The 12,735-nt window shown below is 35.5% G+C and overlaps 1 protein-coding gene across 11 annotated transcripts in view; it reads left to right on the top strand.

The window, feature by feature from the left end:
- Positions 1-12,735, top strand: part of WDFY3 (WD repeat and FYVE domain containing 3) — a 308,566-nt gene that overhangs the window by 240,956 nt on the left and 54,875 nt on the right. For 9 of the 11 annotated variants that reach the window (XM_073017468.1, XM_007999124.3, XM_007999126.3 and 6 more), the window contains 4 exons: positions 3-230; positions 6,745-6,795; positions 9,042-9,210; positions 12,043-12,206. In XM_073017468.1, coding sequence (XP_072873569.1) covers positions 3-230; positions 6,745-6,795; positions 9,042-9,210; positions 12,043-12,206 — 612 coding nt within the window. The remainder of the gene's footprint in view (positions 1-2; positions 231-6,744; positions 6,796-9,041; positions 9,211-12,042; positions 12,207-12,735) is intronic. The other 2 variants (XM_073017470.1, XM_073017466.1) reach the window with 1 other exon arrangement.

Raw genomic sequence — 12,735 nt, 5'->3', positions numbered from 1 at the left:
AGCGTCAGCAGAATGCCCTGAAGTACGTGACGGAAGAGTGGTGCCAGATCGAGTGCGAGCTGTTGCGGGAGCGGGGGCTGTGGGGCCCTCCCATCGGCTCCCACCTGGACAAGTGGATGCTGGAGATGACAGAAGGGCCCTGCAGGATGAGGAAAAAGATGGTGCGAAACGATATGTTTTATAACCATTACCCTTACGTGCCAGAAACTGAACAAGAGACAAATGTGGTGGTGAGTATGCAGAATTCAATGATCACACTGGCTCTTTCAAGTTTTTGTTTTCCGTAAGTCAATTACCTCAAATAGCTCATTTAAAAAATTCAACAAACTCCATTGAATTGATAACTTCAGAGTGGAGGTGGAGTGAAAAGATGCAACAGTGCAAGAAGGAGACATCATGATAAAGAGGTTTAGATCAGAGACTCCAGACCCAGACTGCCCAAATTTAAGACCTGACTCCACCACTTTGCTATTATGGCTGGGTTACGGGTCATTAAACCTCTCTGGGTTTTCGTTTTGTTATGCCTGAATTCGAGCAAATAATGGTTCCACCTCATAGGACTATTAGGAGGATTAAGTTCATTAAAATTAGTTAAGTGTTTAGAATAGTGTCTGGTCCAGAATAAGCACTATATATTAGAACACATGAATCTTCTAAGTAGCTCTGATCATATAAAGTGAGGCAGCTTGAATTGTTCCAATGCCTCTTGGTTTTCTCTGACGAGCACCCTAGCTCCATTTATTTTGTACTGATTGGTTTAACCTCAGTCCTGATGCTAATATAGATCTTAGCATCAACCTAAGTGTCCATCAGCAGAGTAACATAAATAAAATATGCTGTGTTTACATAATGGAATAGTATTCAGCCTTAAAAAAATAAGGAAAGCCTGTCATTTGTAACAGTGTATATGAACCTGGAGAACATTATGTTACATGAAATAAGCAAGGTGCAGAAGGACAAATACTACATGATCCATCTCACTTATATGGGACATCTAAAACAATCAAACTCAGAAGCAAAGAATAGAATGAAGGTTTCCAGAGGCTGAGAAATGAGGGGAATAGGGAGATGTTGGTCAAAGGGTACAGTTTCAGATAAACGGGAGGAATACATTTTTTTGAGATCTATTACATTCCTAGTGACTATAATTGATAATAATGTATTGTACATTTCAAAATTGCTAAGAGAGTACATTTCAAATGTTCTTGGCGCAAAAATTGTTAAGTATTTGAGGTGCTGAATATGTTAATTAGCTTGATTTAATCTTTCCAACCATATACATATAACATCACTTTGTATACCATAAACAATTATAATTTGTCAATTAACAGTAAAATTTCTAAAATAGTAATATATGTAGGTCTTAGCTCCTGCTGATAGTTCTTAAAATTTTAGAAGATAGCTCCCTAAAGTCTGCTTTTCTCAAAGCTATTCAATTCTGTCAAGAATGCCATACTTGATGCAGCTGTGCCTTAAAGCACTATAATTTCTAATTCTGGAGCACTGTAAAAAAGGTAATCCACCCATATTTTTGCAGCCTGTTACTAGCACTTACTTTTATAAGAGCAAAGCAACAATATGATCTTTTAATTGTTAATCTTTTTTCCTTAACAATCTATTAAGAATTTAAGGCATTAGCAGTTTGATAAAGTATTTCTTATTGAGTCAATGCTTAAATTGAATCCATTCAAGAATACTAAAATATAAATATGCTTTCCCAAATATATGACCAACTCACTGTTTAGATTTAACTGAGGCATATACTTTGGAATTATTTTTACAATAACCATAATATTTTTATCTGTACTCCTTTCCTTCCCTGTAATAATGTCATTTGTTTACAAAAGTGTATTTTAACTTCGATATCAGATAAAAACAAAGTACCCTATTAAGAGTTCACACCTACAACCGTAGTATCATCAGTATTTTACCTAGGCAAAGGAATTCACCAGCCTGTGAAATCGAAACAGACACTGTCATAAATAAGTATGCACCAGATGGAACTTATTTATTTAACAAGTGGGTTACATATTGGAAAATACAAGACAGTTGAGAAATGTTGGAGATACTTTCACCTAAAAGGAAAATGCACTCAGGAAGGAGAGACAGTTACAGAATATAGAATTCATGCTGCATAGTTCATGCACAAATCAAGGTCAAGATTAATCTGCTATGGTGTAATTTTCTGAAATAATTTTTATTTTAGTTTTAGTAGTTCACATATTTTGTAAATTTGAAATGCCATTAAACGTTCACTTGTATCTTTTGGAATATGCATCTGGCAGTGTTAAAAACAAATTTTCAAAAAGTTGTAATATCTATTATCCCACTGAATTCTACCATCAAATCAAAAAAGAAGAGCTAATATTTACAGAGCACAATGAGCTAGATCAAGCTTCTCCACTCCGAGGCCCAAGGGTCACATATAGCCCAGGATGGCTTTGAATGCGACCCAACATAAATTCATACACTTTCTTAAAACATAATGAGACTTTTGCCAGGCACGGTGGCCCACACCTGTAATCCCAGCACTTCGGGAAGCCAAGGCAGGCAGATCACCTGAGGTCAGGAGTTCAAGACCATGCTGACCAACATGGAGACACCCCATCTTTACTAAAGATAGAAAATTAGCCAGGTGTGGTGGCGCATGCCTGTAATTCCAGCTACTCAGGAGGCTGAGACAGAATCGCTTGAACCCAGGAGGCAGAGGTTGTGGTGAGCTGCGCATGCCTGTAATTCCAGCTGCTCAGGAGGCTGAGACAGAATCGCTTGAACCCAGGAGGCAGAGGTTGTGGTGAGCTGAGATTGCACCATTGCTCTCCAGCCTGGGCAACAAGAGCAAAACTCCATCTAAAAAAAAAGAGAGAGAGAGAATTTTTTTTTAACGTCATCAGCTATTGTTAGTCTTAGTGTATTTTATTTGTGACCCAAGACAAGTTTTCTTCCAATATGGCCTAGAAAGCGAAAAGATTGGACACTCCTGAGCTAGATGCTCTACAGAGCAGTTTGAATTCATTTTGTTTCAGTCTAATAACAGCCCTCTGAAGTACAGTTAATACTGTTATCCCAGTTTTACAGATGAGAAAATGAAACCTAGAGTAGTTAAGGAACCCCTTCTAGGCTGCAGCTGCGAAGTAGTGTAGTAAGGTAGGAGTATAGTTCAACAGTCCCTTAGTAGTTGAATCACTTTGAAAAAGAAAAGATTCTAATGTTTGCCCATTTTATGACATTATCCATTGATAGTGAATGTATTCCATATTAGGTTTTATCTCTCTAGTGCTAACAAAGTGCCTAATACTTAATGAATATTGAGTGAATGAACTGCCAGCACTCTTGTCTTCCCTAAGTTATAGACATTTTTCCTTTGCTTTCCCTTTAGCATTCTATAGAATTTTCCTAAATCTAAAACTTTTCCACTAAAATGGCCTCGAATGCAATTTTATGGGCCCTGTAGTTTATACAGTTTAGGAGAGGGCTCTATAAGAAAAAGAGTAAAAATTATGAATATAAAATTAGTAGGGCTTTGTTTCCAGAGTTTTGAAAGGGACTCATGCAAGTGAAGGCCACTAAAGTTTAAACTACCTTAACTTCATAGTAAATCCACCTCTACCCTGATCTATATTTAAAAATATTACCTCCCAGAGTTAGAGATCAATTAGTTCTTTCCTTTAAACTTCCATGAATTTGTTGCCCTCCTTGCATGCGTGTTTAATATAGTCAGTACTTTTTGTGATATAATAGGTTTGTGCCAACCTAAAGTTGCTTTTGAAGCCTCACCTGGTGCAAAGGCAAATGATTTGATCTTTTGCGTTATTGATTAAAATAATTATTATTTCTCAGTAACATTTCCATTTTCTGTCCTGTCACTTACGCTGAAGAATACAGTGGTGATTAAAAAATTAATTTCTGTTTTAAGGTCTTTGATTTGTTAGAAATAAATCAGGTGATTTTTTTTTTTTTTTACTCATTAAAGTTTCATTTCTTAAACTTTGATAATGTTACATACTGTATAAAAAATAGCTTACCTAGTATAAGTTTTGAATTTTATTTATTGATTTTAAATTGGATGTTTGTGTATAGAATATGGAACATACTCAGACTTTACAGCATTGAAAGTTTATCAACTAAAATTATTGTAATAGAAATTGTAATAATTATTAATATCTTGAGAAAAATTAAGTACATGTGGAAAATTCTGTATTCTCACATAAAAAATGATTTATACTTTTCACATAGTAAACTTCCTTGGGGAGTAATTTTCATAATTAAAAGAGCTGAATTATACTATAATTCTGTATTTTAAACAAATATTATAGATAGTGTCAGATGTAAGCCTGGGATGTGCTGAAAATTCAAAATCTGGTTGTTCCTCTGAATCCTAAGGCAGGAAAATAATGCACATTTTGCTATTTTTTAAAAATTGTATTTAAATATTAACTAGGCTTTAATTATATAATTCCCTTATTTTTAAAGAATAATAATCTCAAACACATTTACTATTCTTTGCAAAGTTCATTAAGGTGAAGACTTTGCCTATTAAGTTAGGGTTACTCAGGGGCAGGAAGCTAGTCAACTTTTAGGTTCCTTTTCTAACTAGGAGAGTTTCTTGTGGCTGCCTCAATACTTATTTTTATATAATGTGTAAATGTCACAAGACTTACAGAAACTAAGCAGCTCATTTAGAAAATTTCATTGCCAGCATTATAGAAACATTTGAAGTAAAAGGACTATAAAATTATTTTCTAGAAATTCTGACTTTGAAAAATATAAGTTTCTATGTAAACAGTTATACTAATAATTTAATGCTTTTCTAAATAAAAGGAAACCAAAATAATGCTAAAATTATTGGATAACATATTTACTATTGAGTGCTGGGCCTTTTAGTAAAATAAGAACTGGTTAATCAATCAGTGAGCAAATATGTATTTAATTGGCGATGTACCATATGGTGCCAGGAAAAATATAAGAGTATACTTAGTAGACCCTGCCTACATCCTGGCTGGGAGTATATATAGTGAATATCACAGGTGTGACATTGGTAATTGGTCTGTTTTGTTGTATTTATTTGTTGCATATCTATCCAACAGTCTATCTTATTTTTTTATTCATTTGTTTTAAGACAAGGTATCGCTCTGTTGCCCAGGCTGGAGTGCAGTTGCGATCTTGGCTCTCTGTAGCCTCGACCACCTGGGCTCAAGTAATCCTCTCGCCTCAGTCTCCCAAGCAGCTGGGTTTACAGGCATGTACCACTACGCCAGGCTATTTTTGGATTTTTTGGTAGAGATGCGGGTTCGCCGTGTTGCCCAGGCTGATCTTGAACTCCTGAGCTCCAGCAATCCACCCACCTCGGCCTCCCAAAGTGCTAGGATTACAGGTGTGAGCCACCACTCCTAGTCCTATCTTGTTTTTGTTTGTTCGTTTGTTTGTTTTGTTTTATGAATTTCAGAGCGAGTTGAAGAATCAGTTTTCTTCACTTTCATGTGCATATTATGAGTTCAATATTTGTTTACAATTCTTTTTTTCCTGAAGGAAATTTTATATACCTTGAAATATACAAATCTTAAGTGTACCATTCAGTGATTTTTTTTCTTTCTTTTTTTAATGTTGGATTTCCTGATCTGTTTTTGCCATTAAAATGCTTTTATTTTATTATGGTCTAGTCAGTGAATTTTAACAAATACATACATTACACTTTTATCAGCTAAATCCCTACCAAGATAAAGAACGTTGATTAGACGTTAAAGATTATTTTTCAATATAAGATATACCTTTACAAGTTTGCTTTTAAAAAGAAAGAATCACTAAAACCATGTGAAGTATTTGTAAGTATGCCTAGTGGGCCATGGTTTTGCCTTGGGAAGCAAACATTTGTGAAAACATTTTGCCTGCTCATGTTTACTATAGGGAAAGGTACCAGAAGTCATCACCAGATATAAACCATGAACAGGAAGGAAATTCGGAAGTGGTTTTTGGTTGCATTATTGTCTGTAGCTACCTGTGTGCTTACATGAAGCCACATGCTACAGCTCAACAGAATTGCCGCCTTATTAACCAGGATTTTATTCTGAAAATAAAATATAAAGCCATTACCTAATTCTTTTAAAAGTACTCTAGAAGAACTTCTGATCTGGGAGCTGATGATCCAGTCTACCCTCTGCTTTCAGCGTATCTGGGATGGTGAAGGTAGTGAAGGAAGTAGGTAGGTCCTTATGCTTTTAAGGGAGGATTCTTAAAAGAAAGAGAGTGATGTCTGTGGTATGGAGTATTGTAAATGATAGCTTAAATCAGCATTTGCCCCTGTTACAACACAGATTTAGGGATAACCCCAGGGAAAAGAAGATGGAAGATATTAGCTAGCATTAGGTTCTGTTATCCTGATTTCAGGTTTGTTTTCTGTTGGTTTTTTTTCTTTTTTGGGGGAACAGTATAAAGAGTTGCCTGTAAATCATCCAAGTCAATGGCAACCTGTGCTGAAGCTTTGCCTGTGTGATTTGTAAGAGTTCGTCCTGTTCAATAGCACTGAGACATCTGGCGTATTTAAGGTTTACTGAAAACTACTTTTGATCTGTGAGAAAGTAACCACAAGATGCTAAGTGATTATTTAAGCTGTTTTGGCTATCATGTTAATTTTCTTTGAGTAACTACATCTTTCATATTTCATACAGTCCTCAAGAAAAATTTTATTTTTGTGTTCCTCTTTATGTTTTTTTTCTGATATGTCTATACTTAATACCCTGTTTTCAGTCTGAGATCCCAAGTAAACAGCCTGAGACACCCGATGATATTCCTCAAAAGGTAAAACACAAATTACAGTAAAAGAATGTAAACTACTTGTAGTTTTGTTTTTTGTTTTCTGGGTTTTTTTTAAGTGCATGCTAGATTAGACTAACTTAAAAGATTGGCTTTCAATTTGTTCTTCCTATAAGTTCCTTAGAGTTGAACAGTTGATTTCATTCAGGCTGAGAGACGTTGTTCTACTGTTTCTCAGCTTTTTCTAATTGTCTCTTTTTAGGATTTATATGCTGCTCACTAACAGGCTGAGTGTTCACTGCTCTCACTACAAAAACATGTATTGCTTCACACATAAACTAACAAATTATGAGGCATGTTAGTAATGGGCAGCCTGGCGTCTTCAACTTTCCAGTTACTCATTCAATTCTAAATACTAAAGTGTGTATTTTGAGAATGCAGCAATGTCTCCTCTTTAAAAATTTTTTTTTCAGTCAGAATGAATGGAAACTAAGAGTGTGTGATCACTTTTTAAAATACAAATTTATTTTAATTAGTAGAAAAGTTAATTATCATTTTTATATTCCAGAAAGATGAAAGTACATAATTCAATAAAAAATGTAGTTTTTTAGGACACAGAAGTGTACCTCAAAATATTTAGAGAAAAATTCTTGTAGGTCAATTTTGAATCTGTACATGAAGTCGGTAATCAAGTAGATGCTGTCCCACATCTATTAATTCATTGTCTTGCCCATCACTAACAATGCTTTTATCTTTTTAAATATTAGCAATTTTGAGTTGAAGATACCTCATACAAAAGAATTTTTATGGTACAAAATCTGCTACCTTCCTTTCATTTTCAAAAATAGTGCAGTGTTCTTGTTTGTTTACCCATCAGATCCTCCAAATTGTACTATTATTTTACATCATTTTAATACTTTCCTGTGTCAAGTAATATTTTCAGTCTCCATTTGCTGTATATCATTCCTCAGTTCACTGGCAACTCTGTTTCCTTGCTCTGTGCCTGAAGTTAAAAAAGGTTAATGTGGCTTCACTTAGTTATTTTTTAATCTAAAATTTGGTTCAGTATCTCATTCTACATGTCTCACCCAAAGGACACTTGTTTTCCACTTTAGTTGGAAATCACTTAAAAAAAATGTTGCTTGAAAAGGGCATTGTTGTAAATGATGCATATTGACTATTTGAGTTTGAAGAGTAGACCGATAGTAGAATTTTTAAAATTACATATTCTTGTTTATAGGAAAGTAAAGTCATATTTAGAAGGCGAAGGTTTTAAAGCATGTTTCAGATTTCATATTTTTAAAATTATTAATCCATGGTCTGGGTCTAATTCCGATCCGAGGATCCTATATACATGCCAACTTTTCCCTCTGTCTGATATTTCGTAGGATATTTGAGATCTTAGTTTCTCATCTTCTATGATTTTAAGGGGAAAACAATTTAAGTCAGTTGAAGAACCTGTTTTGAGGATAAAGGCTAATCAGGAAAAGAAATGTTCATGTATCATGTTCTAAGACATCAAATCCTTATGTTTCTAGGTAATTAATTTCTTCTTCAAAATAGACTGCTGTATGTTCTTAATATACTCATTTAGTTGAGTTAGTTATGGATCATATTACTTTACACAACAGACAATGAGAATGAGCAAATTGGAGAGAGCAGCTTGCAGTGGCAAGCTAACCAGAGTGTCAACTGGCATAAAATTTCTTGATTCCTTTTTGGGTCAGGACTCTCAGAAGGATCTGAAGAAGGTTTTGGCCGTTCTCAGTGAAACCTGGGAATATAGGAAAGAATAGGGCAATTGAGTCTGTACCTCCAAGTATTTGAACTACACACTCACACTGATTATTCTGAGTGTGTGGACCTTTAGGCCTGACCTAATTACTTCACTTGGGGTGGAAGCGAAGTTCCAGGCTCCTCACAGACTAGACAGGCTCTTTGCAGCTCGATGCTCTTCAACAGTGAGCATTCTCTTTACTGGATGGGGAGGTTTTCTCATATACCAAAGAAGACACACTGCACTAACACAGAAATGTTTTTTGGCTAGAGATTATTTCAGGAAGAACAAAACTGCTAATATTGTTGTTTTATGTATGTCTTTAAAAAACTCAATGGAATTTTAAAACAGAGAAACCTAACCCAAAAATGTGGATTTACTGTATATACATATAGTCTATGAAAAGCCCCTTTAAAAAGGTAACACACCTTGACACCATACCTTTCCTCAAGAATATTATGTTTTAATTCTTGATGATAGTTATCTTCAGTCATTTTCTTTTGTCATTTCTTAGAAACCTGCTCGATACAGAAGAGCCGTAAGTTATGACAGTAAAGAGTACTACATGCGACTGGCCTCTGGCAATCCCGCCATTGTCCAAGACACCATTGTGGAGAGTTCAGAAGGCGAAGCTGCTCAGCAAGAACCAGAGCATGGGGAAGACACTATTGCTAAAGTCAGAGGTCAGCCTGCCTTTTTGATTTTGATTAAAAGTGATTTGGGAACATTCTTGTATTTGAATTCATACAAAAATTTGAGCAACTGTAAATAGTAGGCCCAACTTTTAAAATATCTATACCTATTTTACCATCTCACCCTTCTTAACGATTGATTTCTTTGTCAGAACTAAAGACACTTGCTTTTGTTTATTGCCTACAAATGAATGTCACGTGCCCATTGGCTTAATGGTTTTTAAATTGTATTTCTCAGAATCCTCAATGGCACTTGATATTTAGGTTTTTTTTAATATGCATATGCATTTTTTCATGACAACCTCAGAAGGTCTTGAGAACATGTGCCTCAGCACTTGATATTTTAAGTTAAGGGCTTAATAACTAAATATTTATAAAATTAAAATAACTATTAAACCTGTAATTAGTGCATATTAGCCAATAGTAAGGAGTAATGGTTTTTCTTCCTATGAGTTGAGAGAGATTATCCCAGATCTAAACTTTAGGAGCTGAATAGATGATGAATTGGACTACAATGTCCATAGACTTTCGGATTCTGTACTTTTACATTGGTGCCCTCAGCCTGAAATGGTTTCTTCTTTTCTACAGCTTCTCCATTATCCTTACCTTAACACATCCTACTCAGTCTTAAACTCACTGGTCATGTATAAAATCATCCTTCTCTAAAGTCTTCTCCAACTCCTTTGTTCACTGATAGTACTTTGCGCATGTCTGTTATAGCAGTTTCAGTGATTTTTCACTGCTATATGTTTCCATTTTCTAATTTATGAGTTTTTCTCGAAGACAGATTGTTTTTTCTTACTTTATAAATTTTGACACATGACTAGCACAGAATGAGGATTCAGTTCGAGTAAGTAAATCAATTCGTTGTTTTAATCTTAAGCCTCTGATTCAACACAAATTCAAAAGTCTTTGCATATTCTATACATCCCTAAAGTGTAAATTAAGATTTTAATTAAAAGTTAGTTTTAGAATTAAAAACTAAGAAATTAAAAATGAGTTTTCATGAGTTAATAAATTAAAAATTAGTTTCAGATTGTTTTAAAACAATCTGTGTAGGACTGTGTCAACAAAAAACACTATTTAAATTGTGATCAGTTTCTCCTGTTGTTATACCTGTTATCTCATGTGGTGACTATGACTTACTAAACATTTTATAATTGTTCCAACATTTTCATAAAATCACTGAAACTTTTGGTAGTTGAACAGAGATTAAAGCCTTCTAATTTTGTTGACATTGCACCAGCACAGTTATTGAATTGGGTTCAAAGCTATTGCTGGATACAAGCCAAGGTATAATCCACAGAGTTAGATTGTGTTTGGGTCATTGGCTCTTAACTTCTCTGGCCTGATTTTCCTAATCTCTAATTGAGCTAAAAGCATAAATATACAGGGTATTATGCTAGACATAGAAATGGAGGTTTTGATTCATTAAGCTAAAAATAATGCAGCTGTAAGCTTTCTCCCCTTGTGGATGTTCTCTGGAGGATTTGATCTCTGTTGCTTACTTATTACACTTGTTCGAATATGAAAACAAGGCTCTTCTCAAGGCAAAGCAAAACCTCTGATAAGTAATATTCAAAGGGTAAGACTCAGGCTGACTTGTGCTTTTCCAAAGTGCTTAGAGCAACTGTAACAGGAAGGTATAGTGTTACTTTGAATGGCACAAAGAGTATTAATTTAATCAAAATATGTGATTTAGCATGTATTTTAAGGATTTCTCATACTTTGGGTCCTCACTGGTTACTATCAACTGATTTTAATTTATCCTACTCTGATTATTAAAAAGTTGTGAAAATGTAGGTAGTAAAATGCTTCCTTAATCTACAGATTAAATTATATGTCCCTGTATTATAAAGAATTCTGTTCTTTCTTACCTGGTATTTTGATCAAATTAATTCATATATGAAAAACCGTATACTGCCACTTGTGAAATGAGGCATGAAATAGTCTTCAAGAGTCCTCCAAATAGGTGGGATATCTTGTAATCATGTTTATTTTTTACTTTTTTTGAGACAAGAGTCTTGGTGTGTCACCCAGGCTGGAGTGCAGTGGCATGATCTCAGCTCACTGCAACCTCTGCCTCCCAGGTTCAAGCGATTCTCCTACCTCAGCCTCCTGAGTAGCTGGGACTACAGGCATGCACCACCACACCCGGCTAATTTTTTTATTTTTAGTAGAGACAGGGTTTTGCAGTGTTGCCCAGGCTGGTCTCAAACTCCTGACCTCAGGTGATCGGCTCACCTTGGCCTTCCAAAGTGCTGTGATTATAGGCATGAGCTACTGCACCCAGTCATAATCATGTTTATAGATTGCTATCTTTATTTTTGTGACAATACTTGATTATTTATTCATGGTGTCCCCTTAATGACACCTACCTAAGCTACACCATTCTTACTATTATAGCGTTCTGTTATCATCATCACCTGACACTTACTGAGAATTTATTATGTATTAAGCATAATGCTAAGCACTTTACATGAATTACCTAATGTAGTCCAACAGTCCTCTAAGAAGATACTGTACTTGTACCAGGTGTTTTTTTGTTGTTGTTGTTGTTTTAAGACAGAGTCTTGCTATATTGCCCATACCTGGCTCTTGTCCCAGTTTTTTAGATAAGAAACTAAGGTTCAGAAAGTTGAATAATTTTCCAAGGTCATTAACTCCAGAGGACTATGTTCTTAACCACTGAATGTGCTACCTCCCTATACCTTCCAGAATTGTCTCAAATTGGATATCTGTAGAAGGGACTACATGAGACTAAACTGCTTCCGCACAAGGTCCTTGCAATGCCACATGGCCCTCTTGGTTATTATACTGTAGGTTTGGTCAAGCCTCCACTAAAACGCTCCCGATCTGCACCTGATGGAGGAGATGAGGAGAACCAGGAGCAGCTACAAGACCAGATTGCCGAGGGCAGCTCCATAGAAGAGGAGGAGAAAACAGATAATGCTACCTTACTGCGTCTGTTAGAGGAAGGAGAAAAGGTATTGTGCTTCTGAAAAGTAAGGATTGTAAATATTTCAGTAACATATTATTAAGACTATATGAGTTGATAGGGTAGCTGTGGAAAGTAAATGCTTTAGCCTCTGTAATAAAATACAGCTTTAAGCAGCCTTTTGGGTTCAGTACTCTACTTCTCTCTTCTGTAAGGGTTTTCTCACTCCCCTGAAACATTAAACAGCATAAGGTTTCATCAGATACAGTATTAACAACTGGCACCTAATTCTCTGTCTTCCTCTGTACCACAGATCTTGCCATAATTCTCTATTTCAAGTCCATGTAGACAGCCTATTCAGCAATCTGGCCTTGTATTTCTTTCTACATCTCCATAATTCCAGTAATAACCTACCAGCAGCTTCAGCCAATCTGGACTGTCACCTCCAGCCTTGGATTATTTAGCCCCTACTGTCCTTCACTCACAGAAGATATCACCTTCCTATTTCTCACTCAACCTCCAATACTCTGCTGACCTCTCTGGTCTCATTCCACTGACTCTGTCTTGTAGCCTGATCA

This window comes from Chlorocebus sabaeus, chromosome 7 (assembly GCF_047675955.1).
Source record: "Chlorocebus sabaeus isolate Y175 chromosome 7, mChlSab1.0.hap1, whole genome shotgun sequence".
NCBI lineage: Eukaryota > Metazoa > Chordata > Mammalia > Primates > Cercopithecidae > Chlorocebus > Chlorocebus sabaeus.
The sequence above is the reverse complement of the archived record's forward strand: the minus strand, read 5'-3'. Positions and strand labels throughout refer to the sequence as shown.